This window comes from Manis javanica, chromosome 1 (genome assembly GCF_040802235.1).
Source record: "Manis javanica isolate MJ-LG chromosome 1, MJ_LKY, whole genome shotgun sequence".
NCBI classification, from domain to species: domain Eukaryota; kingdom Metazoa; phylum Chordata; class Mammalia; order Pholidota; family Manidae; genus Manis; species Manis javanica.
The window spans coordinates 223404306-223431445 of record NC_133156.1 but is presented as its reverse complement, the minus strand read 5'-3'; the positions used below and the strand labels follow the sequence as shown (position 1 = coordinate 223431445).

At 50.5% G+C, this 27140-nt stretch overlaps 1 protein-coding gene and 1 long non-coding RNA gene across 11 annotated transcripts in view; one reads left to right on the top strand and one right to left on the bottom strand.

Moving 5' to 3' along the window:
- The window catches only part of DNMT3A (DNA methyltransferase 3 alpha), a 108873-nt gene that overhangs the window by 30500 nt on the left and 51233 nt on the right, over window positions 1–27140 (bottom strand). For 7 of the 9 annotated variants that reach the window (XM_073215707.1, XM_037005572.2, XM_073215696.1 and 4 more), the window contains exons 4-7: window positions 24865–25129; window positions 20325–20408; window positions 18988–19031; window positions 18408–18554 (exon numbers count right to left, since the gene is read on the bottom strand). In XM_073215707.1, coding sequence (XP_073071808.1) covers window positions 18408–18554; window positions 18988–19031; window positions 20325–20408; window positions 24865–25129 — 540 coding nt within the window. The remainder of the gene's footprint in view (window positions 1–18407; window positions 18555–18987; window positions 19032–20324; window positions 20409–24864; window positions 25130–27140) is intronic. The other 2 variants (XM_073215712.1, XM_037005574.2) reach the window with 1 other exon arrangement.
- On the top strand, window positions 144–13741 carry LOC140844252 (uncharacterized). 2 transcript variants are annotated; one of them, XR_012122404.1, is made up of 3 exons: window positions 144–409; window positions 782–1093; window positions 6648–13741. It is a non-coding gene; the product is annotated as an uncharacterized lncRNA (long non-coding RNA). The 2 variants fall into 2 exon arrangements; XR_012122407.1 differs by lacking the exon at window positions 6648–13741 and adding an exon at window positions 2975–5026.

The window sequence follows — 27140 nt, the reverse complement described above, 5'->3', positions numbered from 1 at the left end:
GACCCCGCTGGAGTGCCTGGTTGGCTGCGAGAGGGCCGGGGGAGGGGGCCGGCTCTCAGACGCTGGCAGTGGGCCAGCCCCTCTCCTCCGGTCCGAGGGGCGCGGGCCGGCGCTGGGGCCTGGGGGCGCGGCTGGGCCTCCGCCCATTCCCAGGGCCCCGCCCAGTCCAGGCTGGAGGCGGTGCCCGCCCCTCCTCCGGCAAGCCCTCCTTGCCCCCTCTCCCCCAACTCTGCGCGAGACCAGTGCCCGGCCGCGGGGCGAGGCAGGGAGCCCGCGGGCGGCGAGGGAGGAAGGGGGCTGCTCTCCAGCCGCGGAGGTAGGCTGGGAGCGCGGAGGGTGCCTGGAGCGCAGGCAAAGCAAGAAACGAGGTTTCGAACAGTCTGGGAAAGCCAGGAGAAAGTTGTTCAAAGTAAGTCTCAGAAGCCCAACCAAAAGGAAAGAAAAAAAAGTAAAAGCTTACAGATAGACGAAGAGGCCCAGGAAGCTGTAGGAAAACTCAAAACACACGGAGATGGACAGAAGCGCTCACACAGAAATGGGGGGTTGTTCCAGATCAAGAACTGTTGTGGGGAGTCTGCTTCTGTTCACAGGTGGATAGAGAGGGGTGCCTTAAAAAGCGTGGCTTGAGTCGTTCAGGCTTGATAAACTTCTTACTGGCCAAGTCTCTGGGTCCCCTAGGTCACTCCGGGTATGCCGTGGATGTCTCATTTTCCTGTTTGCAAGGTGATGTTGGGGGCCGGAGGAAACTAGTTCTCAAGTACTGCAATTCCTTCATTTCCAGGCACAAACATCTGAAGCTCAAGAAGACTACATTCCTCTTCTCCAGGAGCCTCCAGGTGCAGCCTCCAGGTGCAGCCTCAACCATTTCAATCTCCCTTCTCCGGAGCAGAGGCCCCTCCCCCCAGGAGGGGACACACACGTGTCTCCAGCGGCATCAGAGGAGCAGACCGTTGGCCCTGCCCTCAAGGAGTTGACAGATTCAACTAGACTTGGAGAGATAGGAAAAGGTCATTGAAAAACAAAAATCTGTGAAGATAACTGTGCCACAGATACCAAGTCCAGTGGGCCAGGATGGCTTAGAAGGCAACAAAACGTGAGTGGTATAAATGATAAATGAGGATAAGGTCAGTGTGGGCAAAGATTGGCCTGGAGGATGGATCAGATTTGGAATGAGGTAAGGTAGGTGGTTAAAAGATGTGGTTAAAAGAAGAAGGAGAACCGGTGCCGCCTCCACCTCTCACCCCCAATACTGCTGAAGCTAAAAGGTGCAGAGAAAGATACTAGTGAATATATTTCCTACAGCAGGGAAGAATAACCACAGGCTTTCTGACAAGATGAAATGAATGGGTATTTTGGAAAGATAAGCCTGGTTTTAGTTTGCAACATGAATTAGAAAGAAAAGCAAAGGAACTCCTTAGCAGCACTTGTCAGAAGATCCGGACTTGGATTCTGGTTCTATCACCATGACCTTGAACAAAGCCACTTAGTTCCAAGAAATATGTTTTTTCATAAAATGGATTCCTTCCAGGCCCTGGAATGCCAGCATCCCCTAAGGAGACAGTGCCCCAGGTGCCTAGCTTCCAGCCAGTCAGTGCAAACAGGTATAATGAGGTCAAGAGATGTGTTGTGAAGGACATCCCAGGAGCTCAGCACCCTTCTGGGGCCATCAGGGCAAGCAAGCCCTGAAGAGGGAGGAGGACTCCAAATCAGAGAGCTTTCTCTGAATTCTTGGGGAGCACAAAATTCCCTCTCCCAACTCCAACTGAGACCTAAAATCCACAGGGCAAGGAGAAGGAGCCATTCCACAAAATATAGGCTGTTCTGCTCCAACCCATCTTTCAACCCAATCAAGGTATTTGCTTGGTCCAGTTTTCCAGATCTCCAAGCAGAGATGAGAAGCCCTGAATCTAATCCTCTTGCCTGCTCCCACCCTTGAAGGAATGTAGTAGGACTCGCTTAGCTTCTTCCCTCAGTCATGCCTCCTCAGCACCCAGGCTCCGGTCACAGTCCGCTCTAGACCTCACCCTAGCTCCCCTCTCAAAATGAAGTTTCTGATCTGACTTGCCCGGCTCTTTTTAAGAACACTCCATCTCATCTATAACATCTCCTTTTCCATTATGACGTGGCTAGCCACCTTAGTCTCTACACTCTGTGGTCTTGGGACTTCTTCAGATAGTGAGTACCACCGCATCTGCCGCATGCAGCCTGGACTCGGGGTTACACCGCACCAGGGCCATCAGTTTCACTTTCTCTTGGCCCACTTACAGAGCAGCACCTCCCTCCAGCTGCCAAACTTCCTTATTCTCCTCCTTTAAAATTAAGCTCAAGTCTTACTCTTCCATACAACTCCCAACTTAAAAGAAAACCCAAACTCAAAGGTGTCCTCACGCCACCCTAGGGCCCCATCCCTCTCCTGCAGACAGGAAAGGTTACGCCCTTTTCCATACTATGAGTCACTCAAGAGATTCATGTCTTCTTCATGCTCAGTGGGCGGACAAAGACCCCAAAGCAAGAGAGGCCCCAAGATTGAGGACAAGAGGTGACTTTAGTAAAAGGTCAGGAAATAACCAGGGTAGCCGTCAAGGATCCTTAGGTCACGTATGTCCTCGACCTTCCAATGTAACCTTCCCAAGGTGGTTACTGGGAAAGGTCTTTTAATTTCTGGATAGTCAACCTAAAATAGCAGGTCGTGTAGGACAAGCTAGGTTCTTGGAATATTACAAAAGAATGTTGAAAGGAGGAATTCCTGGATGAAAAGAAAATGTGGTGGATGTCAAGAGCCTATAGGAAGTTCTGGAGAGGAAGCATCCAGCATGGTCCAAAAGAGTGGGGGACCTGAAAGAGAGGGCACATTTCCTGTCCGGCAGAGAGTTAGCAGTGATTCAGAAGGCCTAACGAAAATAAAGACACCTGACTCCTTTGCCCTGATCCTGTATTCATCAAACAAACTTCTAATTTTAATTATGTTTTCCAGTGACTCTGATACCAGTAAGATGCCAGAAAACAACAGGACAAGTGTTAGGATCTGTGTGGCAAGGACATGTCCGGTTATAAATCAGTAAATTTAGCATTCTGATCTACCTCACTTCCGTGTCTCTGAAGAGCATAATCAGAAGTGCTGTTAATTTGACATTCCAGCTCGTAGAACTGAGGTGAAACACTAGTCCATGATCTCCACCAAAGAGCAGTAATCCCTACAGGTCCAGGTGGGAATGCCACGCCTGCCTGACAGCTTTTAACTCCAAGTTAAAAAGTGTTCTTTGCATGCTTTGTCATAAAATCCTGTGCTGACAGGATGTGGGTAAAAAGGGACATTTACCACCTGAATCCCCTTACTCAAAATCAGACCACAATCCCTATGAAGCCATCTGCACAGCCACACACTGGGGAGACACTACAGATTTTCTGCCACACACACATCCCCACTGATCCCGAGGCCAAGGAGACATTATCCAGACAAAAGCTCAAGATGGATGTCTATGGTGACGCTGTCCTCTTCCCACCTACAGCTCCAAAGCCTCAGTGCTGCGCAGTAGACCTGACTACCTGCTGATTACAGCCAACACTATTTGTGTGGCATCGGTTGGGGCTTTTTCAAGGCCTCCCAGGCTGCAGTGCTGACATCACGCAGCCACCCACTTGCTGTTGTCCAGAGACGCCCTTTCCCTTTGTGCCTTTACCCGTGCTTGTTCCTTGTTCCTCCCCTCCAACTTCCACCTGCTTAAATCCTGCCTACCCTGCTAGGCCCGGTTACTGATTACCTGGGCCTGACATTTTCTCTAGAACCAAACATCCAATAAGGTAGCCACTGCCTGCATGTGCTATTTAAATTAATTAAAATACAAATTCAGTTCCTCAGCTGCACTAGCTACATTCCAAGTGTCCAAGAGCCACATGTGGCTAAGGGCTACTGTACTGGATAGCACAGATTTGAGAGCACCTCTGTCCCTGCAGGAAATTCTACTGGACTGTGCTGCTCTAGCCCTTATCTTCCCCCACTGAAAAATTATCCTCCTGTCCTTCCTCCTCTATACCCCCAGAGTGCTTTTAATCCTCTCTTAGCACCTACCGATCTTTGCCTGTACCAAAGTGATTGTGTATTCCTCTTTCCCCTCCACAAGATTAAAAGATTCCTGGACAACAGGGACTGAACTTCTGCTCCATATGGAAGCAGTGTGGACCAGAGCCTCTTGCATACTGTAAAGGATTAAAACAGTATTTGCTGAACTGAATTCCACATTGTCTCAGGATCCTCATCTGGAATCTGCTGCCCAAGTTCCCGGCTGGGGACAGTTGCCATAGCAAAATTCGAATAGGTGCTGAGAGGGCCAGTTCTCGGCCCCCCAGAAGCAGGGAATCATTGTTTTCCTATTCCCCTGCAATCCATATGGAGGTTGCAAGCAAATGACCAGGACTGGGCTGTTGGCAATGAAGCTAAAAATAGCCACAGAGCCAACAGCAAGGAGTTAGCAGGACTTGTTGCTAGGGAGACGAGTCGCAGATAGAGCAACTAAGCAGGGAGGAAGTATCAGACCTGCACCCGGAGCAGCAGAGGCCGTGGGGTGGTGGGGAAGGGGGAGGAGGGACTTGATGTTGACAGGGGTCCAAGGCTCCCACCTAGAGATGCTCTGCCTTCTGGCAGCTCCTGACTAATGCTCTAAGTGGGGCAAATGTTCCCCCGTCCCTCAGTAACCCATCTCCATGGAAACCACCATTACTGGGGTGAAGTACCAGCCCCTGGAAGGGAGGCCTCTGCCTAGAGCTGGTTGTTATGGCAACATCCCCCCTTGCTGTCATTCTCTCTCTCCTGGCTTCTCCTGTGGGGGAAAGGTGGGGGCCTGGTCTTGGCTTAAACAGCATGACCAGGAAACACCCGCTTCCTGACCAGAGTAACCTGCAGAGGGCTCTTAGAAGCTCCTGCGAGCCCAAGCCAGTGAGCCCTCAGCACAGGGCAGAGCTTCCTTCTCTTTTCATGGTGGCCTCACAGATCATCTTGCTCAGAGTATCCCAGACTCACTTGTGTTTAATTGTATCAGGATCACACAAGGAGATTTTAAAAAATAAAGACTCTTGGGCTCTCCTGTGGAGATCAGCAGGCTTGGGGTAGGGCCCAGGAATCTATTAAAACCTCCCTAAGTAATTCGGATACTAGCCAGGTGTGGAAACCATGAAGGGAACTGGCTGTCCCTCTTAAAAATGAGGAAGCTGAGGCCTAGAGGGGACCGGGCCCACCCAAAGGGTCAGAGCCTTGATTGAAGAGGTGGTGGTCTGGAGAGAGGAGGGGTGGTAGGAGGAAGTACAGACGTAAGTTCCCTCAGAGCACATGTCTGAGTTAAGGCCCGTCTCCTGGGCCTTTCCCTCCTGCTCCCTCTTCAAGCCAGAACATGCTGTTGTCTGACACTGGACTGTGATTTAAAACTGAGCTCCTGACAAGCTGTCCCCTATGGCAGAAAGTAGAAGATAGTAGGGCTGGGCAGTCTGGTTCTCAGAGTGTACAGAATGGTGGCAGCCCAGGCAAATGATTTGGGCTGAAAAATCCACCTTCCTTCAGAAGGAAAGCAAAAGGGTTCCCATGGCAACCTGCAGTGGGTTGGCCTGGTTGGGCTCTGTGCCATCATCCCAAACTTGGGCCCAGGAGGAGGGCAGCATTTAAGCAAATGCTATGGAGCCAGGGGCACCATACCCCCTTGCCAGTCTAGTTTTAGAACCCCTAAGAGGGCTATGCTTTATCCAGGAGCCAACTTGTAAGCCTGCCTGAGACACACCTGCCCACTGGGATCGAGGCACACTTGGAGTCCTGAGCGCCGACACTAGCTAGGCTGGGGGAGGACGTCGAGGAGGTGGAGATGGGCCTCCACCCTGCTGTTACTCACAGACTAACTGTGTGCCCAGGACCCATCGCACATGAAACCACAGCCCTCATTCAAGACAGCATGCAATTAGCTGGTGAATTGTGTAGTAGAGATGTTCTCTCCATGTGCTGAAGGAAACCTGAGGAGGCTGGGATCAGTAAAGGCAGGAAGACCCAAGAGAGGATGAGAGAGGATGAACGAAGAATGGGTACAACCTCCCAGGTTTTTCAGCCGAGAATGGACAGAGCTTTTGGGGTATCTGCCATTGCATTAGCTTCCTGGCAGCTGAGAGGCCATGATGAGACACACAAGCCCAGTGGTCTGTTGATATGTTAGGGAGGGGGAGCTCCTGGCACCTGTTGTATTATCCATTCAGCTAAATTCTTCTGATCCAGAGAGCAAAATGAGGGGTCATGGAGTCACCTCCTCACCGGCTCCCTCACTTCATCTCCGCCAGCCTCACTCCTCCCAGGCTCCCTCATTCTCTCTTCATCACAGCTACACTTCCCAAATGGTGTGTGCATGGGGGCCCCAAGTTGCCAGACTGCCGCGAGGTTTCTGGAGCTTCAGCAGCCACCTCCTTCCTCACTGTGCCCATGTGCCTTTCTCCCTAGCCTCCTGGTCTGCTCCAAAAGGGGAAGGCTTCTCCAAACCCAGCTCCCCTCCTGGTCACTTGTATCCCCTAGCCTGCAGCTACGGGGTGTGCACAGCTCTGTGAGTGAGTAGAGTGCATGTCCAGGCAGGGAGCAGGGTGGGCGTGATGGTGCTCCCCAGATCTCATTTACCCCTTTCCAGGAAAATCAACAGGAGGGGGATGTGAAGACTTGGACTGAGCAGGGGATCAGAGCTGACGACAAGACCTTCAATAAGTGCCTGCCTTCTTTGGATCTTGGTTTCCTAATCCTAATGGACCTCAAGTATCTGCTGAATATTACAGATAAGAAGATCACAGGAAGTCAGAAGGGCTTAACACCTTCTGAAAAGTTTGCTTGAGGACATATCATGTCACCTTACTTGACCCTGGAGAGAACTGTTAATTTTATACCTAGGGGGATGTGGGTCAAAAGAAACCTGTAAACCCAACTGGCCTGGGCTGCTTTCTCCTCCCTTCCCCTCCCCCACCCCTTCTGTAGGCTCTGGGGGTCGAAGGAAGGAGCCTCAGGGACCACCATTCAGATTCAGGCATACAGGCCCTCTCAAGTTTCAGAGTCCAGAAAGAAGACCCAGGAGGAGCCCAGCAGACAGGCACTGCAGTAAACTCTTGCTGAAAACTGCAGGACCACCTACCATCTCCATCCCAAAGAAGAAATTTGAATTCCTCTACCAAGTCCTTTCCGGTCTTCTCCCCTCCACCCAGGTTTGGAAATGGTTCCCTAGCTCTGCCTGCCTTAGAGTCCATTCTTCTTCCTCAGCTCAGCATTCAAGATCACAGTGTCAACATCGCGGTATGTTACACTTACCTAGAAAGCGTTAGAACCTATAAGGGCTGGGCCCATCACTAAATTCTAGATGTAAGGAGTCCACAGGAGGGGCCCAGGCAGTGGTTGTTAAAACAAAATTCCCAGGTGATCTGAATGTGTGCTGAGACCTCTGATGTGGGTGACAGGGTAGTAGGCGATACAACAGATGCATCTTTTTGGGAATCTTTTATGTGCCAGATTTGATTTACTTCAAATCATTCAAAGCTCGGCAGTTCTTAAACTCTTATACACCCCAGAGTCACCTGGGGAGCTGGCTAGAAAATCTGATTTCTTAAGAACCGCCCTAGAGATTCCACCTCCTTAGGTGCTAAATGGGACTTGGGAATGTACCTTTTTCATGTACTGCCCAGGTGATTCTGATGGACCACACAAACCCACCCTTTAGGAAGTGCTGAATTCTGATTCCATCTTTGTTATGTGTAAAACAAGCCCAGCTCAGTTTTTTTTCGTTTGTTTGCCCCACAAAGTTGCCTTTTAAACAGCAGCTAGATTCAAATGTACAGGAGACTGAGCTGTTTTGTCCCTCTTTATTTACTCCGAGTTAGAAGTTAAACATTAAAATATTTATACTACCCACCATTCACTGACTAAAAGGAATAAGGAAAGAGTCATATGGCATATGTAGAAAGTTATTAAGAAATGGCAAGTCAGAAAATGCTAAAATTCGCAAATGAACACATGCACACGCATGGCATGCAGTTGGCATGGGAGAGTGTAAATTGAGAAGAAAAGGACCAGGACAGTCCCAGAGACTTGGTGGCAGTTAGGAAGGGCTCAAGGGGGGGCTTCAGTGGTCCTCTAATTGGCTCTGGAACTCCTTCCGGGCTCTGTCCCAGTTGCCAGCTGCTCCCAGAAGCCCCAGGGCCCTGTCCCTCCCTATCCTGTCTCTGTCTCTATCTCCATCTCTATCGTAAGGCAGGGCTGCTCTCCGCTCTCCTGCTTGGGCTTTTCCCTCCCAGCTCTGCAGCCTGCACTTGACTTCCACAGGGTTGACTCCTGAGTCTGGGTCCAGACACACACTTGAGCTGCCTGCTGAACCTCTCCCCATGGACAGCCACCCTGCTGGCTTCTCAAAAGCAGCTTGTCCAAAACCTAAGTCCCAAGTCCACCCTGTCCTAAAAGAGTATCTTCATGATCTTGGGGTAGGTAGGGAATTCTTAGAGATACACACACACAAGAGAAAAAAAAATTGGACATTATTAAAGTTAAAAACTTCTCATCAAAATACATCTTCAAGAAAATGAAAAGTCCACACCACCTTTCTGCCCCAAACCTGCTGCTCCTCCAGGATTCTCTAGCTCAGATAATGACTGCCCCCACCCCTGCCTCCAAGTACCAAGCAGGTCTCTCACTTCCTTTCAACCAGAGACAAGTTCTAGCAATTCTATCAAGTCTGCAACCCATAACCTGACCCTGAAAGCCAAATGTAATGCCCTCCTATCAGTTCCTGCTTCTAAACTTCCCCTCTGGGCCCTCTGACCATGCTGCCAGGGTTATCGTCCCAAAATACACATCCAGATCTCATATTCCTGCTCCCAGTTGTACAGTGAAGCCTGTTATTTCTCACTGTGACAGGAAGGACTTTGACGATCTGACCACCTTGCTTTGTAGTTTTCTCTCATTTCTTCCCCAGTTCCACACCTTAGTTACCAGAATGCTTGCTGTTCCCTAAATAACCCAGAAGCTTTATAGCGCCTTCTGTTTGCCCTCAGTGGTTCCTCTCCCTGAAATGCCTTCCTTATTTGTCTCTCTTGGAATTTTCAAAGGACACCTCCACCAGGAAGCTTTCTGGAATTCCCCAGAAGTGCTCTCACCCTCCTTTGTGCTTACCAGACTCTTGGTACCAGGAGCACAGAACAAACCCCACGCTCCATCTGACACTGAGGGTCACAGTGAACGTTCCCACCTCCTCCACAAGGTAATATGTGCCTCTGAGACAGGAATAATGTCCCGCCATCTCCTCCAGTGCCAGCACTATGCCATATGCATTGGTAACTACTGAATTCAAGTTCTTTATCTCCTTCATCTGGCATATTGGCTCCTTAATAAAGTCACAGAGTCCAGTCGACCTCCCCATGCTTGAACATCCCTGGAGTCTCCTTGAAAAATGGTCTGGTTCTTAAAGCAAAGCAGAGAGAACATTGCCATTTTATTTTCTCCTCTGTTGGCCTCATGGAAGTGCTCTGAGAAAGCTTCTCAAAGTTGAACTAAATACGCAAGACATCCTGAGGCACTCTTGACTCCAAACTCCCAAAGGATTTCTTAGATCACCTTCCTGAGGACCCCACTTGATGCCCCTCCCCACTGTCCTGTCAGGCAAACGCCTGTCCTGTGGTGGCTCTGCGCTGTCTCCTCCTCGGCAAGCCCCCGTAAGGCCCTTGGGCAGGGCTAGTTAGCTCCCCATGGCCTCTGTGCTCGTATTTCTGTTAATAGCCCTTCCTGGGTTGTGGCACAATTTATTCACTTACCTACCTACCTCTTCTCCTAGGGAAGGGTGGCACCCAGGATGGGATTCTGACTTTCCTTTAAATTTTTTGCCTTAGTATTTAGAAAATGCTGGAACACAGTAAATATCCAGACATATACAGTGTTTTCTTAAAGCCCAAATAACACTCTGTGCTCAGTTAAGGTTGGCAACTCTGAACTGATGAATGAATGATATATGATTAAGGAAAACTAGCAGTAAGGGGCAGATCTAGGTAGGTGGTGACCAAGGCCGGAATCAGGGACGTGAATTTCTGAGCTGAGGAAATGCCACCGGAAGATGTGCATGTCAGAGAAGGGGGCACATTTTGCAACATCAGCCTTGGAGGATGAACTCAAGCCCCTCTCTCACCTGGCCTAATGGCTGAAGATGAGCATCATGGTCTGCCTTTCTGATCCAGGCATAAAACAACAGAGGAAGAAATGGGGACAATAGTGAGGAGGAAACAAAAACTAGATTCTAGCACCACAGATGTGAATTTTATGAGTTTTTTTAAGAGTCCTTATCAGGATACTTTACATGCTTCTAGAAAAGGCTTATATGTGCAGTCTGAGAATTCACTCAAATACTTAATTTGGAATTCATGTGCAAGGTAGTATAAGAGATAAAGGGGTCTACAGGTCATGATTCCTGTCCTCCTCCCAAATTATGAACTTTTAGAGTCTCTCAAAGATTTAAAAATCTTCAGAAGCATTACAAATGAGGAAACTGAAGTGAAGAGAGGAGAAAAACCTCAAATTGATCTGAGGTAGGGGCTGAGACCAGAAACCAGGCCTTCTGAATCTCATTCCACTTTTAACCTGATCTCACGACGTCAAATGTACGATCATGAGAAAACAGCAATTCCAGGGAAGGGATCAGGCCCAAATAAGTGGAGCAGGGGAGACCCATCCCAAGGGCTGAGAGGACCAAACCTGGGAGAGCTGCAGGAGCCCTGAACCTGGCAGCTGAACTGGGGGGAAGGGGAGGTGGCTGGCTGGGGGGCTGGGCCAGTGGCAGCCTGGACTCTAGCTTCAGGAGAAGCCAAGACTGTCAGGAAGACTGGATTCTAGTTGAGTCATTTGGGTGCAAAACAGAAGCAGCATGAGATCTAGAGTCCAGGGGGCCTCTCCACAAGGACACTCACGTGGCTCTTATCTCCCTACCCTAGGGAATCTTAGTTTTCTAATAGGAAAATAGGGATAAAAATAGTTCTTAGAGTAATGGTGGATATCTGTCAAACAACAAGAATAATACAATTTGGTAACGAGCTTGATGTACTTTACTCAAGGGAGAGCAACCCGTGGATTGGGGGAGCAGTCTTCCTGAGGATTTGGGGCAAGAGCAAGTTTTTTTTTTGTTTTATTTATTTATTTATTTTATTTTGGTTTCATTAATCTGCAATTACATGAGGAACATTTTGTTTACTAGACTCCCCCCTTCACCAAGTCCCTCCCACATAAAGAGCAAGTTTTATAGAGCATTAGAAGTAGCATCAAAATAGGGCTTCACTGGCTAGGAGACTGAGAATTGCCCAATGAGGCCGGCAGGTCCTATTTTCTAGGGTCAGGTGAGCTGGCTCAGACTGAGTTGGAGGACTGTAATTGGTGTATGTTAGGGTTCTCTGACAGGTGTTTTCTGAAGGTGCAGGCTGCTGAGGTTTAGATCTGTGACATGGACCGGGCCACTGGTGTAGGCTCCATTCAATGGTTCCTGACACATGAATTAACTTTTTCATATCTTAGGACTGTGGTGAAAGTTAAAGCTCTTGGCACAGTGCCGGGCACAAAGTAGGTGCCTAGTAAAGTCAGCTCCCTTTTGCTTATCTCAGGCTTTGCTGTGACCAGCTGCTGGACCCTAGGCCAGCTGCTGTGGCCCTCCCCACTGCTTGTTTTCTCTGAAGCCACTGAGAAGTGGGAGTTGTTCTACGAGCTATTTGCTCTGAGCCCCCAGATGAACACTCCATGTGCGAACAGCCCACCCACTTGAGAGACAATGGGGAGCCTCTGTGAGGACTACCACACAGCCTGTTCCAAAGGCCAGCCCTGGAAATCACGACTGCTTAGAGGCTGCCACAGGAGTACCTTTGAAACATGTTGAGCCTTTTGGTAAAGTGTACTTGTCATGCCGCCTCCAAATAGCACCATTCCCTTGAAGGGTGATGTTATTTTTGAGCCCATGTGGCAAAAGTTCAGGCTTTAATTAATTTACATATGGTGAATAAGTGAGGAATGTCTGTGGCTGCCGGTCAGAATACCCTAAAACTGCTACCCATGAACTTTGCTAATAGTTCGGTTTTAGAACTTAATGGTCTAGTTCGCACTGCCATTTCTCATGTCTCCTGTACTACCCAGGAGATCACACGTAATTCATCTCCTTATTCCCAAAGCCCCCAACGCAATGCCCTCTACTTAGTAGGTGCTCAGTGATTGCGTATTAAATGGAATATAGCCTGGCAGGAGATGACCCTTTGGACATTCACAGGCTGTTCTTCCCAGGGTGGAAAGGAAGCACAGTCTGTTGAGACTGCAGGGTTATAAAGCAAGAGGAAGGAACATTTGCTCAGCTCACAGAAGCCAGCAGCACAAATGGCCTATAAACATATGAAAAGACGTCCAACCTTACTTATTATCTGGGAAATGCCAATTAAAATCATAACAGATACCATTTTCACACCCATTAGGTTAGCAAAATAGTGATGTTGGCAAAGGTGGAAGTCTTCTCATACCCTGTTTATGGGAGCATAAATTGGCATTGCCCTTTTAGAGGGCAATTTGGCAGATTTTATAAAATTCAAAATACTCATTCCCTTCAGCCCAGCATCTCTCCTAGGTATCTGTGTTGGAGAAACACAGATGCACAGTGAGGCATGAGCAATGGTGTTCACTGCTGCAATGCTTATGCAAAATGCTGTAAACAACACAAATACCCACCAACCAGAGAATGGTTAAATAAAAACAGGGTAATCCGTATGGTGGAATATAACAGTAATTACATGGCTAGATTGCCCAGACTTACTGTAAACGAAAAACCAAGCTGTAAAACGAAACTGTGGTGTGGTTCCATTTGCGTAAAAAAGGGAAAGGAAAAAAATCAACTGTGAAGCAAACTAGGTATTTACACACACACACACATGCACACACACAGATAGAAAAAATCATATCACATATACACCAAATTGATAGCATCAGGTACCTCTGGTGGTAATGAAAACTGTGGGGAAGGGATAACTTTTTTACAACATTGAATGTAGTTGTGTAATTCTTATGTAATTTAAAAATCATTTAAAGTATCAGTGACCTTCTGTTATATGCTAGCCCTGTACTAGGAGCCTTAAATGTTGTGTATTGCCTTATTAACCCACACAATTCTGTGATTAGAATTATTTATTCATTCAGCAAACCTTTATTCAGTCCCTCCTGAATGCCAGCCCTGGGGCAGAGGTGCCCAGAGTGCCTGCACTGAATACATTTGGGTTGGACACAGGCAGGAAACCAACTAGGGAGTGCTGCTCTCTTGAGATGAGATGTGCCAGGAGAGCAGAGCACAGCCAAGTCCAGCCAAGGTTAAACGATGCCTGGGGTGGGGTCACACTCCAGTACATGGCCCAGTCAGCATGTGAACTCCTCCAAAGGCACCCTTCCCTTCGGGAATGTGAAGGCTGTGCTACCCCTTGGGCAGCCTGGGGCAAGGGGAAGGGAGGTATCTGAGTGTAGGAGTGGGAGGGGAGGGGAACAGAGACTCTGTTTGGACCACAAATTACTTATTATCACCACTCTAGAATATGGTTTAGGCATCCAGTAAGTGTAAGAATGCATGAGTCCCTTGCTTCAGGCTGGGAGCCCGGAAAGAAGCCAGATCTCAGGTCAGCAGGACATGATATCCTTGCCTTGAAATAATTTAGAATCAGGTAGGGTAAAGAGATTAGTGAGAGAGCCATATCACCCAGCTATAACAGAGTCCTGAAAGCATACGCAGTGACACAAACTGGGGCTGCAGCCTTTCTGGCTGGATGACTGTTCCAGCTGCTGGACAAGGCCTCTGCGCCCCTTCTGCCTCTCAGTGGCCAGGACCAATGAAATCACACACGTGAGAAACCCTTCCTAACCCCAAGTACTCCCTCAGATCATTTTGTTCCAGTAATTACTAGAAAGAGGAGCCAGGACTTGCCCTCCTTGGGGAGGAGGAATTGCTGCATCTCTGCCCTCCCCACCAGCTGCTCCTGGGCCAGCTCTGCCAGGCCAGGGAAGGTTCTCGGCTCAAGGACAGCAAAGGCCCAATGGGAAGAGCAGCAGTGCAGGGTAGAGAAAGTCGGGGCACCATCCTGCCCATGGGAGCATGCCCACACAGGTTCCCTGGCCTCATGCTGTTCTCCAGGCATACCTGTCAGCATCCCTGAAAAATACACCTGGAAACCAAGGACTTGGCCCTCAAGGTGGAAATCCAAGGTCACGAGCTTCCTGAGAGGGGTACTACATTCACCAGCCTCCCAACTATTTAGTCAACCAATGGGTTTTTATCAAGCCTATTCTCCCTACCCAATACCAGGCTGGGCAAATGGGGACAGACATGATTAACACATAAAAAATAGTGAAAATACTCTATGAAATATAATTAGGTGCTAAATCCAACAATATTAACAGTAAGGGCTACAGGAGTGCAGAGAAAGGAATAGGTCATTGTGGACTGGAGAAATCCTGAGGAGCTTCCTGGAGGAGGAGGCAGCTCTTGGACTCAACCCTGAGGAATGGATAGGGGAGAGCACAGCGGGAACAAAGCCAGGGAGGAAGGTAGGGGCGTGACAAATATAATGGAGACTGGTCCCTCACAGGGGTCCTTCCAATTAGACAATGGTAGTTAAGTGGGGTAGGATGATTACCGAGGTCACAGTGAGGGTTGAAGCCTTGAGAAACAGCCAGGAGATATCTGGCATGATAGGCAGACAATGGTGAGCCACTGTAGGCTGTATTGCAGGGCCTGCTCATATGAAAGCAGAGCTTAATCCTTAAAAGGATTAGTAAGGCAGTGAAGGGAACAGGAGATGGGCCAGACAAGACCACAGCTCCCAGTCCCAGCAGGAATTCCCACTGTGGTCTCAGGGAAGGAGGAAAGGGCCCATTGTCCTCAACTTGGTATTTTAAATTCCACTCACTTTGTGATATTCTAAGTCTTCTTAAAAAAATTCTTTTTGGTGGGTAGGCAATCTCAGATGGACAGAGAAGTAAACAGCAGACCTGACTCAATAACTGGATGGATTGACAAGGGTGGTTATAGGAAAGAGAAAGTAAGCCAAGGAGGAATTTTAAGGGAAGAAGGCCCCACAGGTGGCTTGTGGGCCAGGTGCAGATTAGGGGCTGGTGGAAGCCCCACAGCAGCGCACACAAGCCCCGGGCCCTGCTTTGGTCCTGCCTACCTTCTTGGTCACATTCCCCCTGCTCTCAGGCCCGGAACTCTGCGCTCCATCACCACAAACGGCCATCCCATGCCATGCTGCCTTGTGCCTCAGGACCTCTGCACATGATGTACACCTCTTTTGGCAATGCCTTTCCTCCCCTTTTCCTAAATTTCAGTTCCTTCTTTAAAAAGCCAAAAGCCACACCTTGCTGATCTGTGGATGACCCCAGGCAGAACAGCCGCAGCCCCTCAGAGCAATGGCTTTCCTGAGGTGGTCCCAAGCTCTCATCCTATCAGGGGAGAAGTACGAACCTTCTAGACTCCCAGCAGCCCCAGTATCTTATACAGTGCACAGACACAGAAGGTTCTGGTAGTCAGCTCAGTAATGGTGGCCTGTGGGAACTTTCAAAGAGCAGGTGTGGAATTCTGAGGTTAGGCAATGCTGTCTGTACCTTTGAGTGACACTGCCTGGAAAACAACTGGAACTAAGGTTGGGCAAGAGGGGAGGTCTTTTTGGGGAGGAGGGCATGTAAGTGGTAAGAGGATCAAGACTGGCAGAGAGTGGGGGCAGAGGCCTGGGGATGCCACAGCTAAGGGTCAGAGGAGGATGCTAAGGAGATGCAGCTGGAAGAAATGGGGAAGAATCTCAGGGGCCAGCTGAGGAGGCCCTAGGGAGGCACTTTTAGAAGACATGGTCAAAGGCCAGAGAACTGAGATGAGACAGAAGAGGAGTCTCAAGGGTAAGGATGTCCTTACCCCTAGTGAGTCACTCAGACAACAGGTCGCATGGCTACAGTGCTAGTCTTTAGTCTGAGGAAAACTTGGGAGTCTTGAAAGCTACCTATCTCCCCAGCGTCCTTGTTACCTGCAGCCTGCCCTCTGGCAGAGCCCAAAGGGGGAGGGTTGGCACTGAGGCTAGGCTCCTTGTGGCAGTAGGAAGCCTGAATTCTAACCCCATTCCTGCCCATCCCCTGTTTGCTGCCTGAGTTTGCTGCCAGCAAACAGCTCTGCAGCGCCAGTCCCCCAGTCTGAAATGAGGGGATCAACGAACGGTTCTAATGCTTGGACTCAAGTCATGGAATTCTTTACCGACATCTTTACTCGTCTCACCTGAATCAGGAACAGTTTCGCCAGCAGAAACTATATTTGTTTATAGATCTTTACATCCCAAGTCACACATACCTAAAATATTTTAAATTAAATATTTTTCATAAATTAATTTGTATTTTATATTTATTTTTATAAATTAAATTTATAATTTAATTTAAATAAACTGCAAGAGGTTCATAGTAAAAAAGTCTTTGTAAATTTTAGTAGAAAACTTAAGATTGAGAAAATGTACCTATTATGTTAATTTTTCCTATGAGTTAAGAAAAGATCCCCTTTTTTATTGTAGCTAAGGGCAAGCCTCCATACTCCTCCTTCAAGGGAGGGAGCACAGTTTGAGAACCACAGAATTTACAGAAGAGCTTCTAGGTCTAAAAGTCACTGTGTCCAAGTTTCTGGCCCCAGGGTTAGGGAGAGCAGAAACACAGCACCACACCTAACAGGGGGTTACAACGCAAAGCTCCTCCCACCAGTGCCAGAGGGCAGAGGAGTGGGCAACTGTCCAGATGGTGAGAATAGTCCCAGCTCCAAATTTCCATCCCAAAGAGCACACTTAGGCTCAGGGTCAAGTGCTTCTCTTCTCCCAGATCCTGGCCAGGCTGCCCTTTTCCAGGCTCTTCCAGGAGAGAAATTCCTGCCTTCCTGGATCCTGAAGGAACTGCAAACTATCAAACAGCCGAGCCCCCACCTTGTTCTGGAGCAAAGCTTCCACACAGTGTGAATGGGCAGAGGGCCTTCCTTGGGGAGCCGGGTAAAGACAAAGTGGGAGCGATGGTGAAATGCCCCAGGTGGTGGAACATCCCAGGAGGTCACCCCGGCTTCTTTCGACTGATCAAATACACGGGAGAGCAGCCCCACAAACTCTGGGTGGTGGGCTGGTTTCGCTCTTGGTCGTTCAGCATCCACTGCCTCCACCACCTGGCTACCATCCACCCTGGTGACCTCCCACAGAAACTTCTCTTAGAAAAGTCACCAGCTCAGGTAATCAGCTGCAATGGGCATGTCTCAACGAATTCATCTTCTGCAAGGCTGGGCCGCCACTGTCCAGAAAACCTCCTGAGACTCGGCTCTTCTCCCCTCAGCTTCCTCCCAGGCACCTTCTCAGTCCCCTCTGCCTGCCATTCTTCCTCTCTATGCAGCCCATAAATGTTTCTGCAGATGCAATCCTGGGACTCAATCTCTGAGCTCTCACCCTGTCTCCTAGGTGAGCTTATCAGTTTCATGGGCTTAAATGCCAGCTTCTGCTCTTGCACCCTCCCACCTTTGTATCTGCAGCTTGACCTCCCTATGTCCCAGCCTCCAGGCACCCCAGCTTCTCAAGCCGAACACTTGATTCTCACCTGTGCCAAACCTGTTGCTCCCCTACTCTTCCCCATTGGGGACATGTCACAACCATTACCTGGGAGTTCAGGTGAGACCCCTGGGAGTTGTCCTTGAGTGCTTCCACTGCCTACTTCCCTCACCCCTCCCTTCCATGACAAAGCCCAAAATACATCATGAATCTGTCCTGTATCCATTGCTGCCCCTTTAATCCTTATCAAATCATTCCTCTGCACAGAAGCCCTTCAGTGGCTGCTCGGTGTACTCAGCATTATAGCAGCTTTCCAGCAGGGCCCACAAGGCCCTGTAAGACTGGATCCCTGCTTATCTCCCAGCCTCATGGCCCCACTTTCTCCCTTGCTCATTTTGCTGAGGGCATTCTGGTCTTTCACTCTGCCAATAAGTGGCTTTGTTTGTGTTGGGTCCTCTGCCTAGAACCTCCTCCAAGAAGCCTCTCCTGACTACCCCACCTGAAGCAGGCCTCTGTTACCCTCTATTTCAGCTCCTTGTTTACTTGTTTTCTCTCTCCCCCATCAGAATGTCAACTCCACAAAGGCAGGAATTATATATGCACAGAGCCTAGCACATTGCCTGGTACACAGTAAGTAATCAGCAAACATTTGCTGCCCCTATAGGGATTAAGCAGTTCCCTGTAAGGTGAGAGGTTAACCTGAAGGGGAAACTGAGGCTTGGCTAGGGCCTGACAACAGCCCAGAGGGTGGCTGCAGCCTAACATCTGGTTTCCCAATTCTGTGGGACTGGCTGGACCCATTCCAGAAGGCACCTCACCTCCCTTTTCCAGCGTGCCAGCCACTCGTCCCGCTTGCGCTTGCTGATGTAGTAGGGGTCCCCCGCCTGGAAGGTGAGCCGCGGCATGGGCCGCTGGCGGAGGCTGGACTCCCAGCCCAAGCCACCCCGCAGCCGGCCCCGGGAGCCCTAGGACAGAGAGACAGACTGACATTAACATAGGCCCTGACAGTCCCACTGTAGGGCTGGTTCCTCCTGGAGGGAAACTAAGGAGGCACTCACCTCAAGCAGGGCACAGGAGCTCTGGCTCCTGGCCACAGACAGCAACCCCCTGAGTGCTGGACAGCCCCTGACTGGGCTGGACAAGTGAGGGGTGGGGAGGGGCACGTGGCTATTAGCCACAAGGGAGGGGCTTGCTCTCTGAGGCGACCAACTGGCTGCCTGGTTGGGGGCCTTCCAACTCCACACCCTCTCCTCTCCTCCTCACAGAGGGATGCGTAAGGAAGGGGGCAGAGGCCCCCTCAGGCTCCCCTCACACACACTGGCCACAGACGGTCAGAGCAGGGGCTTTCTTCTAGAACCAGGATCCACAGAGCCCCTGGGGATTGAGAAAAACACTTGCCTCCATTTTCATGGATTCGATGTTGGTCTCCTTCGGTTCTTTGCCTGTGGAGAGGGAAGAACAAAGGGGCTGTCGGCAGAGTTAACAGGAGAGGCTCAGAGGCCCCACCTTGTGCCTGGGTGTTAAACTGATGGCCTACCATGGCCCCAAAGACTCAGAGCACAGCCTAGAGCAGAGAAGGAACTGGGTAAGGGTGGAAGGCCCAGATCCGAGAAAACAACGGAAAAGCCAGGACCATGGTTTCTGGCCTGTTGACTCTGTCTCGGGTACACAGAAGGGGTGGCCTAGAAATTGCCCCATTCAGATCTTCCCAGTCAACAGAGTTGAGAGAGAAAACGTCCACCTGCACAGCCTCCCCCAGCCTTGGAAGGGAGCGTTTGCTTCTATGTGTGGGGTATGGCACAGATGCCCTGGGAGGTGGGGGGCACAGGGCAACTGGAGTACGACTCTAGGGAAGCAGCTTCATGTCTATGAGACTGAGTCTGCTAACCTGGAACATAAAGATGGCTGAAGATGATTTCTAAGGTCCTCCTGCAGTTCTCAGTATTATGGTTCTGATACTAATATCTGCCTCAGTACCTTCATTTTCCACACCATTCTCATCTCAGGTCCCTGAACTCAGCCCTATATTCTAGAAGACTTGGATTCCAGCTATCTCCATGACCTATATAACCTCTCCTAACTGTCTCCTCACTGAATCAAGGTAGTTAACTGTTCTAAAATCCTTAGGTTATTGGAAACATTAATGCCTAGTTCAGGGCTTGACACATAGTAGGTGCTCAGTAACAGTAGTTTTGTTCTCCTTCCCAAACGCATTTCCCTGCTCCTCTTCAGCGCAGTTCTTCACCTGGACCTCATGGCAGGGACGGCCTCCCTGGGGGCAGGAGCTCCAGCAGTTCTGTCTGTAGGAGAGCCTCACCCTCTCCCCATCCTACCGACCTGCAGGAGGGCAGCCACAGTCCTCCGGGTTATCCCTGGGCTCCCACTCGGGTCCCCACCTGCCCGCTGCCCTTCTCAGACGCAGCACACCCAGCAGTTGCCCTGCTCCTGGCTGTGGGGTTGGGCTAATTATGCCTTTCTTGGGCTTCCTACAAGAGGGACTAAGCCCTCCTCTCACCTGGGCCCCTGAACTTTCTCTGAAGCCAGGAGTATTGAGCTTGGGTCCAAAGCAGGAAGGTCACTAACGCTGCGGAGGGGGGCGGGGGGGGGCGGGGGAGGGAGACAAAAAGCCAAAAGCGGAAAAAACAGCCGGTATTTCATCTCCTGGCTCTAAAGCGGAAATCAGACACAGCACCGAAGGCCTCTGACTCCCCAGGCCCCCAAGGGATGTTTCTTACCCTCTCCCACCAGAGGTGCCCTGGGGCTCTTCGCATCCGCCCCCGGGCCAGGGCAGGTCTGGGTTACAGCGACCCCACCGAGCCCTGGGGAAGGAGGGAGGCAGTTGCCAGCACTGGCAGGGGGCGGGCTGCGCGGTCGCCGGGGCCACCGCGGGGCGCATGGGACGGGGCGGCGTGAGCGCAGGCGCCGGCGTGCGCGTCGTGCTCACTAATCGGGGACACAACAGGCATTTACGGTGTGTCTCACCCGACCTTCTGCCTCTTCCTCGGTGCTGCCGTTAGGCCCTACCGTCTCAACACAGCCAGCTCCCCAACTTTTTCTCAAGCCCCTGGAGCCGGGTCCCCCTCCCGCCCGCCGGGGGTCCCCCTTCCTCCCCTCAGAACTGCCCCACGAGCGGCGCTGGGCTGCCAGAAGGGGGCGCCCGCCCCCGGATCAGGCTGCGGCCCGAGGTCCCTTGGACCTCAAAAGTTTCCTACCGGAGACCCTCCGTGGCATTTGATTATGGGGAATCACTTATTCATTAAAACGAAGGTAAATCAGGGTTGAAAGGAATTGTAGAGATGAGGGAGTATTTGTCCAGCCTTTAGATTTTGCCAGTGGGGAAACTGAGGCACCAGGGGAGTGGAGTGACTTAACTGCCAGAGCTGAGGTAAGATTTCAGGGCTCCTGACTCCTAAACAGGCTCACTTTAGACCACAGCACCGATGCTCCCCTATTCCCCGGCCCCCATCTCCCCCAAATAGGATCGCCTTTCCTCAGGCAGTTTCCAGCTGGCTTCTTTCTGGTATTTTCTCCCTGACACACTCTGCGCATGCCCACTGGAGTGACATCGCACACTTTACAGCCTGGCCCAGCAAAACAACAAACTGGGCTGCCCCAGAAGGCGGCACTTGTTCTGAGTCAAGGAGGGTCAGCTGCTCTCTCAACACTCCCTCTGCAGTCCATCTGCTCCTGGCCCAGACCCAGGGTCACAGGCAGGGCCAGGTGGCTGTGTGCCTTGCAGGGTGGCCCTGGCAGGCTCAGACATAACCGTAAGGGCATCTCAGGTCCTGGAGGCAGGGGAGGCCAGGGTGCTTAGACCAACTTACCTGTTGATCTAAGACTATACTCAGCCAGAGGCTACCCCAAATTCCCTTTAAAACAAACCCAAATCTCAGTGATAGGTCTGAGGCCAGGCTTGCCTGAGGGCAGTAACCAGCCCAATACTGGTGTTCTGCCTGAGCAGAGAGGGGCTTTGCCCTGATCCTAATCCAGTCCTTTACTAGCTATAAACCCTTGGGTAAATAATTTCACCTCCCTGAACCCTTAATCTCCTCACCTGAAGAATAGGAATAATAAGAGCTCCTCACATAATCACAGAGGTTAAACAAGAAAATACATTAAGAGCAGGGCTTCTCAAACCTCAGTCACATCAAAAGTATGAAGATCGCTTTAAAATGTAGGTTTTGATTCAGTACATCTAGGGTAGGAAATCCTGCATTTCTAACTTCCAAGGGGATGCCAGGTAGCACTGCTGGTCCATGGACCACTTGGACTATTGAGGAGATTGAACACTCAACACATGGCCAATATGCATAAAAAGAAAACCCCATTACCATCATTACTACCCCATCATGATGGTGTTAATACTAGGAGTGTAGGAGCAGTCCCAGGGCCACCACCTGTCTGTCCAGGTGGCTCCTGTCCTTATGACTCATCATCTCCCCTGTTTTTCCTTCCTTCTCCTGGCTATACAAGTAGGATGCAGGGCACCTACATGCACACAGGAGGGTGCCCAGGCCACTGGAATGGTGCCTTGAAGTCCTCTGTTTTTCTGTATAAGAAAAGGAGTTCCAGAAGTAATGGATGGGGCCCTCTGCAAAAAGACCTGGAATGGAGGGGAATGGAAGGAGACTATGGCCAACTCACTTCCTCCCTGGGGCCTTAGCCTCCCTCCTCCTTGGAACCAAGCAGCTGAGTATATATATGTTCTGTGTGGCTGGCCACTCACTGCCCAGCCCTCTGGGAACACCTCACCAATCTCAGCAACCAGGCAATTCACAGTGGTCTTCAGGCATCCCACCAGCTCTGCTCCCTGCCAGCATGTCTACTTTCTGGATCACTGTGGCCACACAGGAATGCTCCAGGGTCAAAATGTGGAGATCAAGGAGATTTGGAGCATTTTTGCCATGTTCAGCACTAAGATTCTGAGGAAGATCCATCCACCGTGTACAAGCCCCAAACACAGGAGTCACCCATGACACCATTTCCCCCTCATGTCCCTGGCACTCATCCACTTCTCTCCATCTCTGCTGCCGCCCCACATCAGAGCCACGTGGCCGCAGTAGCCTCCTAACTGCTCATCCAGCTTCCCAGCCCCTCTGTCATCCCAGGATCCAGACAGCAAAGTGACCTTTTCAAAGCACAAATTGGATCATGTCACCCACTGGAAGGTGGCCTCAAATGCCCGCCTGGGCCCTGTCTTCTCTCTCCTTGTCTCACACCTTTCTCCCTTGCTTTCTCTAACTCTAGTCTTGTGGGCATCTGTCAGGGCCCTGGGGGCCCTGCAGCCTCCCATCTGGGAGCCTTTCTGCCTGATCTTGCTCCCTCCCTGCACCCCCCACCCCCTTCCCAGTGAGCCCTTGTTTATTCTTCAGCTTAGATGCCACAGCCCAGGCCTGCTGGTGGGCCTCTGCAATAGCACCTTAGAGAACCATTCTCATTTTCCCTTAGAGAACTTATCTCCATGTATAATCCACACTTTTAAGTATGGATTTCTCAGTAATGTCTACCTGTCCAGCCCAACTGTGAAGTTCTTGAGGGCCAGAACCAGGTTTTGTTCATGATGGTCTCCCCAGATCCTGGCACACACCAAATGAACACTTATTAACTGACTGAAGGAGCGCCCAAGAACAGATAGAAATCGAGACAGGGAAATCCTACACCAAAAGCAAGCCCTCAAGGGTTAAGAGCAGCCTTGGAGCTATGGCTGCATCCCACCAGGCAGGAAGGGCTGCCCTGGCCCTGGGAAGCAGCTGGGTGCCAGTTGTGTGGGATCCCAGGAACCTGGGAGTCAGCCGAGACCCACCTAGGGTGGGCAGCACGTTTGGTGGGAAAGACTGAAGGGTTCCCAGTTTCTCCTCTTGCATGCCTGGCCTTTTCAGTGGGAGGGATAGCATCTTCTCCCTTTCCTCCTCTGTTTCACTCCACCCAGGCCCCTTGAGCCCTCCCACCAAGTGTCAGGACACGTCCCAGGAGGCATTCCTACGAGGCTAAAAGCCTGGACAGTTCAGGGCCAGCCTGCCCTGAGCCCTAGTGCAGAATAAAAAGGGATAGTCGAAGGGCACCAAGTTTGAAGCCAGAGACCAAGATGGATTGAATCCTGGATCTGCCACCTAAAGGCTTGGGGCCCCTGAATAATTCACTTCTTGCATAGTCTCACTTTTCTTCTACCTTAAAATGGGATAATGATACCTCTTGAAAAAGATTGGAGGAGTAAAACAACAAATACAGAGTACTCCAGAAACTGCTTTGCATGTAGTGGGAGCATTGTAAATATTAGTTGAATGAAAGATATTTTAAAATAAATTTGGAGATCTCTTTTGTGGAGATGCTCTCAATCCTGCGTGCATATTAGGTTTGGATCCATGCGAAATAAGTCGTGCCAATTAATCAATTGACTCAGCCTACCATGCACTCTTGGAAGGAAGGCTTTGAAATTAAAATGCACATATGCAAAACAACCTGGCCCTGGGAGCATCCAATGTGATAATGTGTAAGAAAGTGCTTTGTAAACTGTGAAGCCCTGTACAAATGCTAGTTGTCCTCATTACTAACATGTTTACAGCTTAGTTGGCCCTGAAATCGTTGGCTTAACCTGAAAGAGAAAAGCCGGCAACTTTCCAGGACTCCAGAGCTAGGCCAAAAAGTCCCCAGAGGAAGCCTGGGCTGGGCACCTGCCACCCCACCCCTCCCCTGCCCCACTCTGTCACCACCTGATTTTAGTGGAGTCAACTAAGCTGGGGTGGTGGGCTCGGGACACCTGCTCTGGGGAAGGCGAACTGGGCTTTTCACACCCACGAGGGCATCTCCTGCGCCTGAGCACCAGGCCAGGGCTACGGAGCCAATGATTCCCAAGAGCCACAGTTGGTAGAAGAGTAAGTAGGCCGGGTGGGGGCAGAGGGCAGCTGAGATGCACAACCAGCCTATGGGGGAACAGCCATGACCCTAATCCAGCAACTGCTGGTGTTCTGCAAATCCACTGTTGCCAGATCTAGCTTTTTTTTTTCCCATGAGAAGCCAAAACTCCAGATTTTTATGTGAAATTTCTTGTTTTTCAAATACTGGCAACTCTTTTTAAAAAATGTTTAAAACACTCTGTGGGCCAAGGAAAACATGTTTGCAGGCTCCATCCAGTGGCCTCCAGGGCACAGCCTTGGCAAATAGACCTTCAGCTACTGTGCCCAGCCCCTGTCTCCTGGGACTCCTAGGCCCAAGAGGCTAACCCTCAGGGGAACCCCAGCGAGCCCGAGGAGGCTGCCCCTTGTGCCAGGGACTCACCCTCTTCTGCTCCTCGACCCTCCTTGGGGGTGCAGCAGCCATTCTCCACGGCTCTGGAAGCTTCGGGCGGGGTCTCAGCTGCACCCTCTCCCTCTGCTGGGGCCCCGCCCTTCTGCCCCCCAGCAGGGCTCCCCTCCTCTGGCTGGGGCTCACTCCGTTTCTCCAAGTCCCCATTGGGCAACAGTTCTGAGGGGCCTGAGTCCTGGGCCATGGCTGGGGTCTTGGAGGTCACCGCAGGGTCCTTTGGCATGTCGCTGCTTTCCACCTAGAAGATGAAGAAGTACAAGGGGGAATTAGACCAGTGGTCTCACCGGCTTCAGGATCACTGACCCCTCTGAGGTTCTGGTGAAAGTTACGCACCCACTGTCCAGAAAATTGTGTTCACACAAATGTTCATGCAAGTAAATACACCCACAATTTTGTTCTCATTTCAAGGAATTCCCAGGCCTAATCCCTTAAAATCAAGGAGTTTATGGACTCCAGCTTAAGAAACAAGGACCCAGGCAGGTTTGCCAGCTTGGCTCCACTGCCCAGCCTCCACCCCACCTCACTGAGGTGACCCAGGGCTTCCAAGCCTTTGCTGTGGCCCCTACTAAAATGAGCTACTTTTCACACTAGCCCCCCTTCAAATCAGGACCCCCTCCTTAGAAGAGCTTAGTGCCAGTAGATCAATGCTGGTAACCTCAGGCTGACCGGACCTCTGTGTCAGAGCCCTCTTGCATGTCCTCCAGGTCTCTCAAGGCTCAGACCCAAACAGGTACTAGCTGCCTGGCCAAGTGGAGAGTGAGGTCAAAGGCGGCCTCCTAAAGAAGCATTCCTCTGGGCCCCAAAGCCCAGCACCATTCTTTTGCTCAGTTTTGCTTCTCCAGAGACTCAGACCCCTGGAGAGCCGAGGCCCCAGCAAGCAGTCTGCGGTCTCTGCAGCAAGCCCTCCCTCCCATGTGGTCTCACGTTCCCCTTCCAAAAGTAGATGTATTGCTTTGTCCCCCAAGAGTCTGAGACCTGAATTTGCTACAGTTCCAGGTAATAAAACCACATCAAGAATAATCGTAAGTGTCCTCTGTAAGTCACTGCCCAGTGGGCAAAGCTCCTTCTCACCCATTACCCCTCCAGAGCCCCTCAACCTCCCCGCGGAGGCTTGCACAGAGTTTTGCCATTTGTTCGAAGTCACACACTTTGTAAGGACAGAGCAAGCACATGAGAGCCTGGCAAGCACTTTGCCCTTGGCCTTCTGGGGGCAAGTAGGCCAGGAGACTTAAGAAGGAATGGAGGTGTTCTCTTGGGGCAGAAGAGGCAGTGTACCCAGTGCTCAGCACTCTGCCATGCCCACAGGCACCAGGCTGCCCTCAGCAACCCTGTCCTCAAGTTCCATCTGCAAAATGCCCCCAGGAAGGGTGTGGTGAGATCAGTTCAGTGCCTAGGTTGCTGCACTGATAAGGTGACACTCTAGGTTAGGCCAATGGAGGTTTTCTCCTTTTAAATCTTTCTCTTCTATTTACAAAAGTCAGATACATATATTATAAAAACTCAAACTACATAAAAACAGGTAGGGTGATGATTCAAGCTCCTATTTTAATTCCCTGCCTTCATGCCCAACAGGTAAGCCACTGCTAACAGTTTGCTGAGTGTCTTTTCTGGACTTGTTTTCTATGCCTCTACAAGCACGTGTAAGTTACGTGGTGATACATATGTATTCACACACGCATCCAGATCCAGAAATTTTTTTCTACTGGATATCATACTATACTCATAGTGTTCTGCAACTTGCTTTTTCACTGAACAAGCATAGCGGGCATCTCTCCATACCAGTGCATATGGAGCTCATTCTATTTCACAGCTGCTAACATTCTATTGAATGGATGCTCCATAATTTATTCAAACACTTCCCTAATGGTGGGCCTTTGGGCTGATTTGCTTTCTGCTGCAGTGAACCCCTTGCACTCACAGCTCTGCACCTGTGTATTTCTGTAGGCTGGAATCCCAGAAGGGGACAGGCTGGGCGGGCCTTTCTGCCTAAGTGTGCATGGATACTGCCAAATTCCCTCCATAGAGTTGTAGCACTCAAGTACACCCTGACAGCCAGAGAGCGCTGGTGTCCCTCCCTGCACAGCCTGGCGATCTCCAAGGCTCCTGTTGCTGCAAGGGTCTGTGACCTCTACTCTGAGCCCACTATACCATCTGGTGAGGAATACCCAGAGGTGGCAAATAGGGAGGAGAGCCTTAGGGGAAAAAAATAAGAATAAAAACCAGAGTTCTCCCTGGACAAGGCTCCAGGC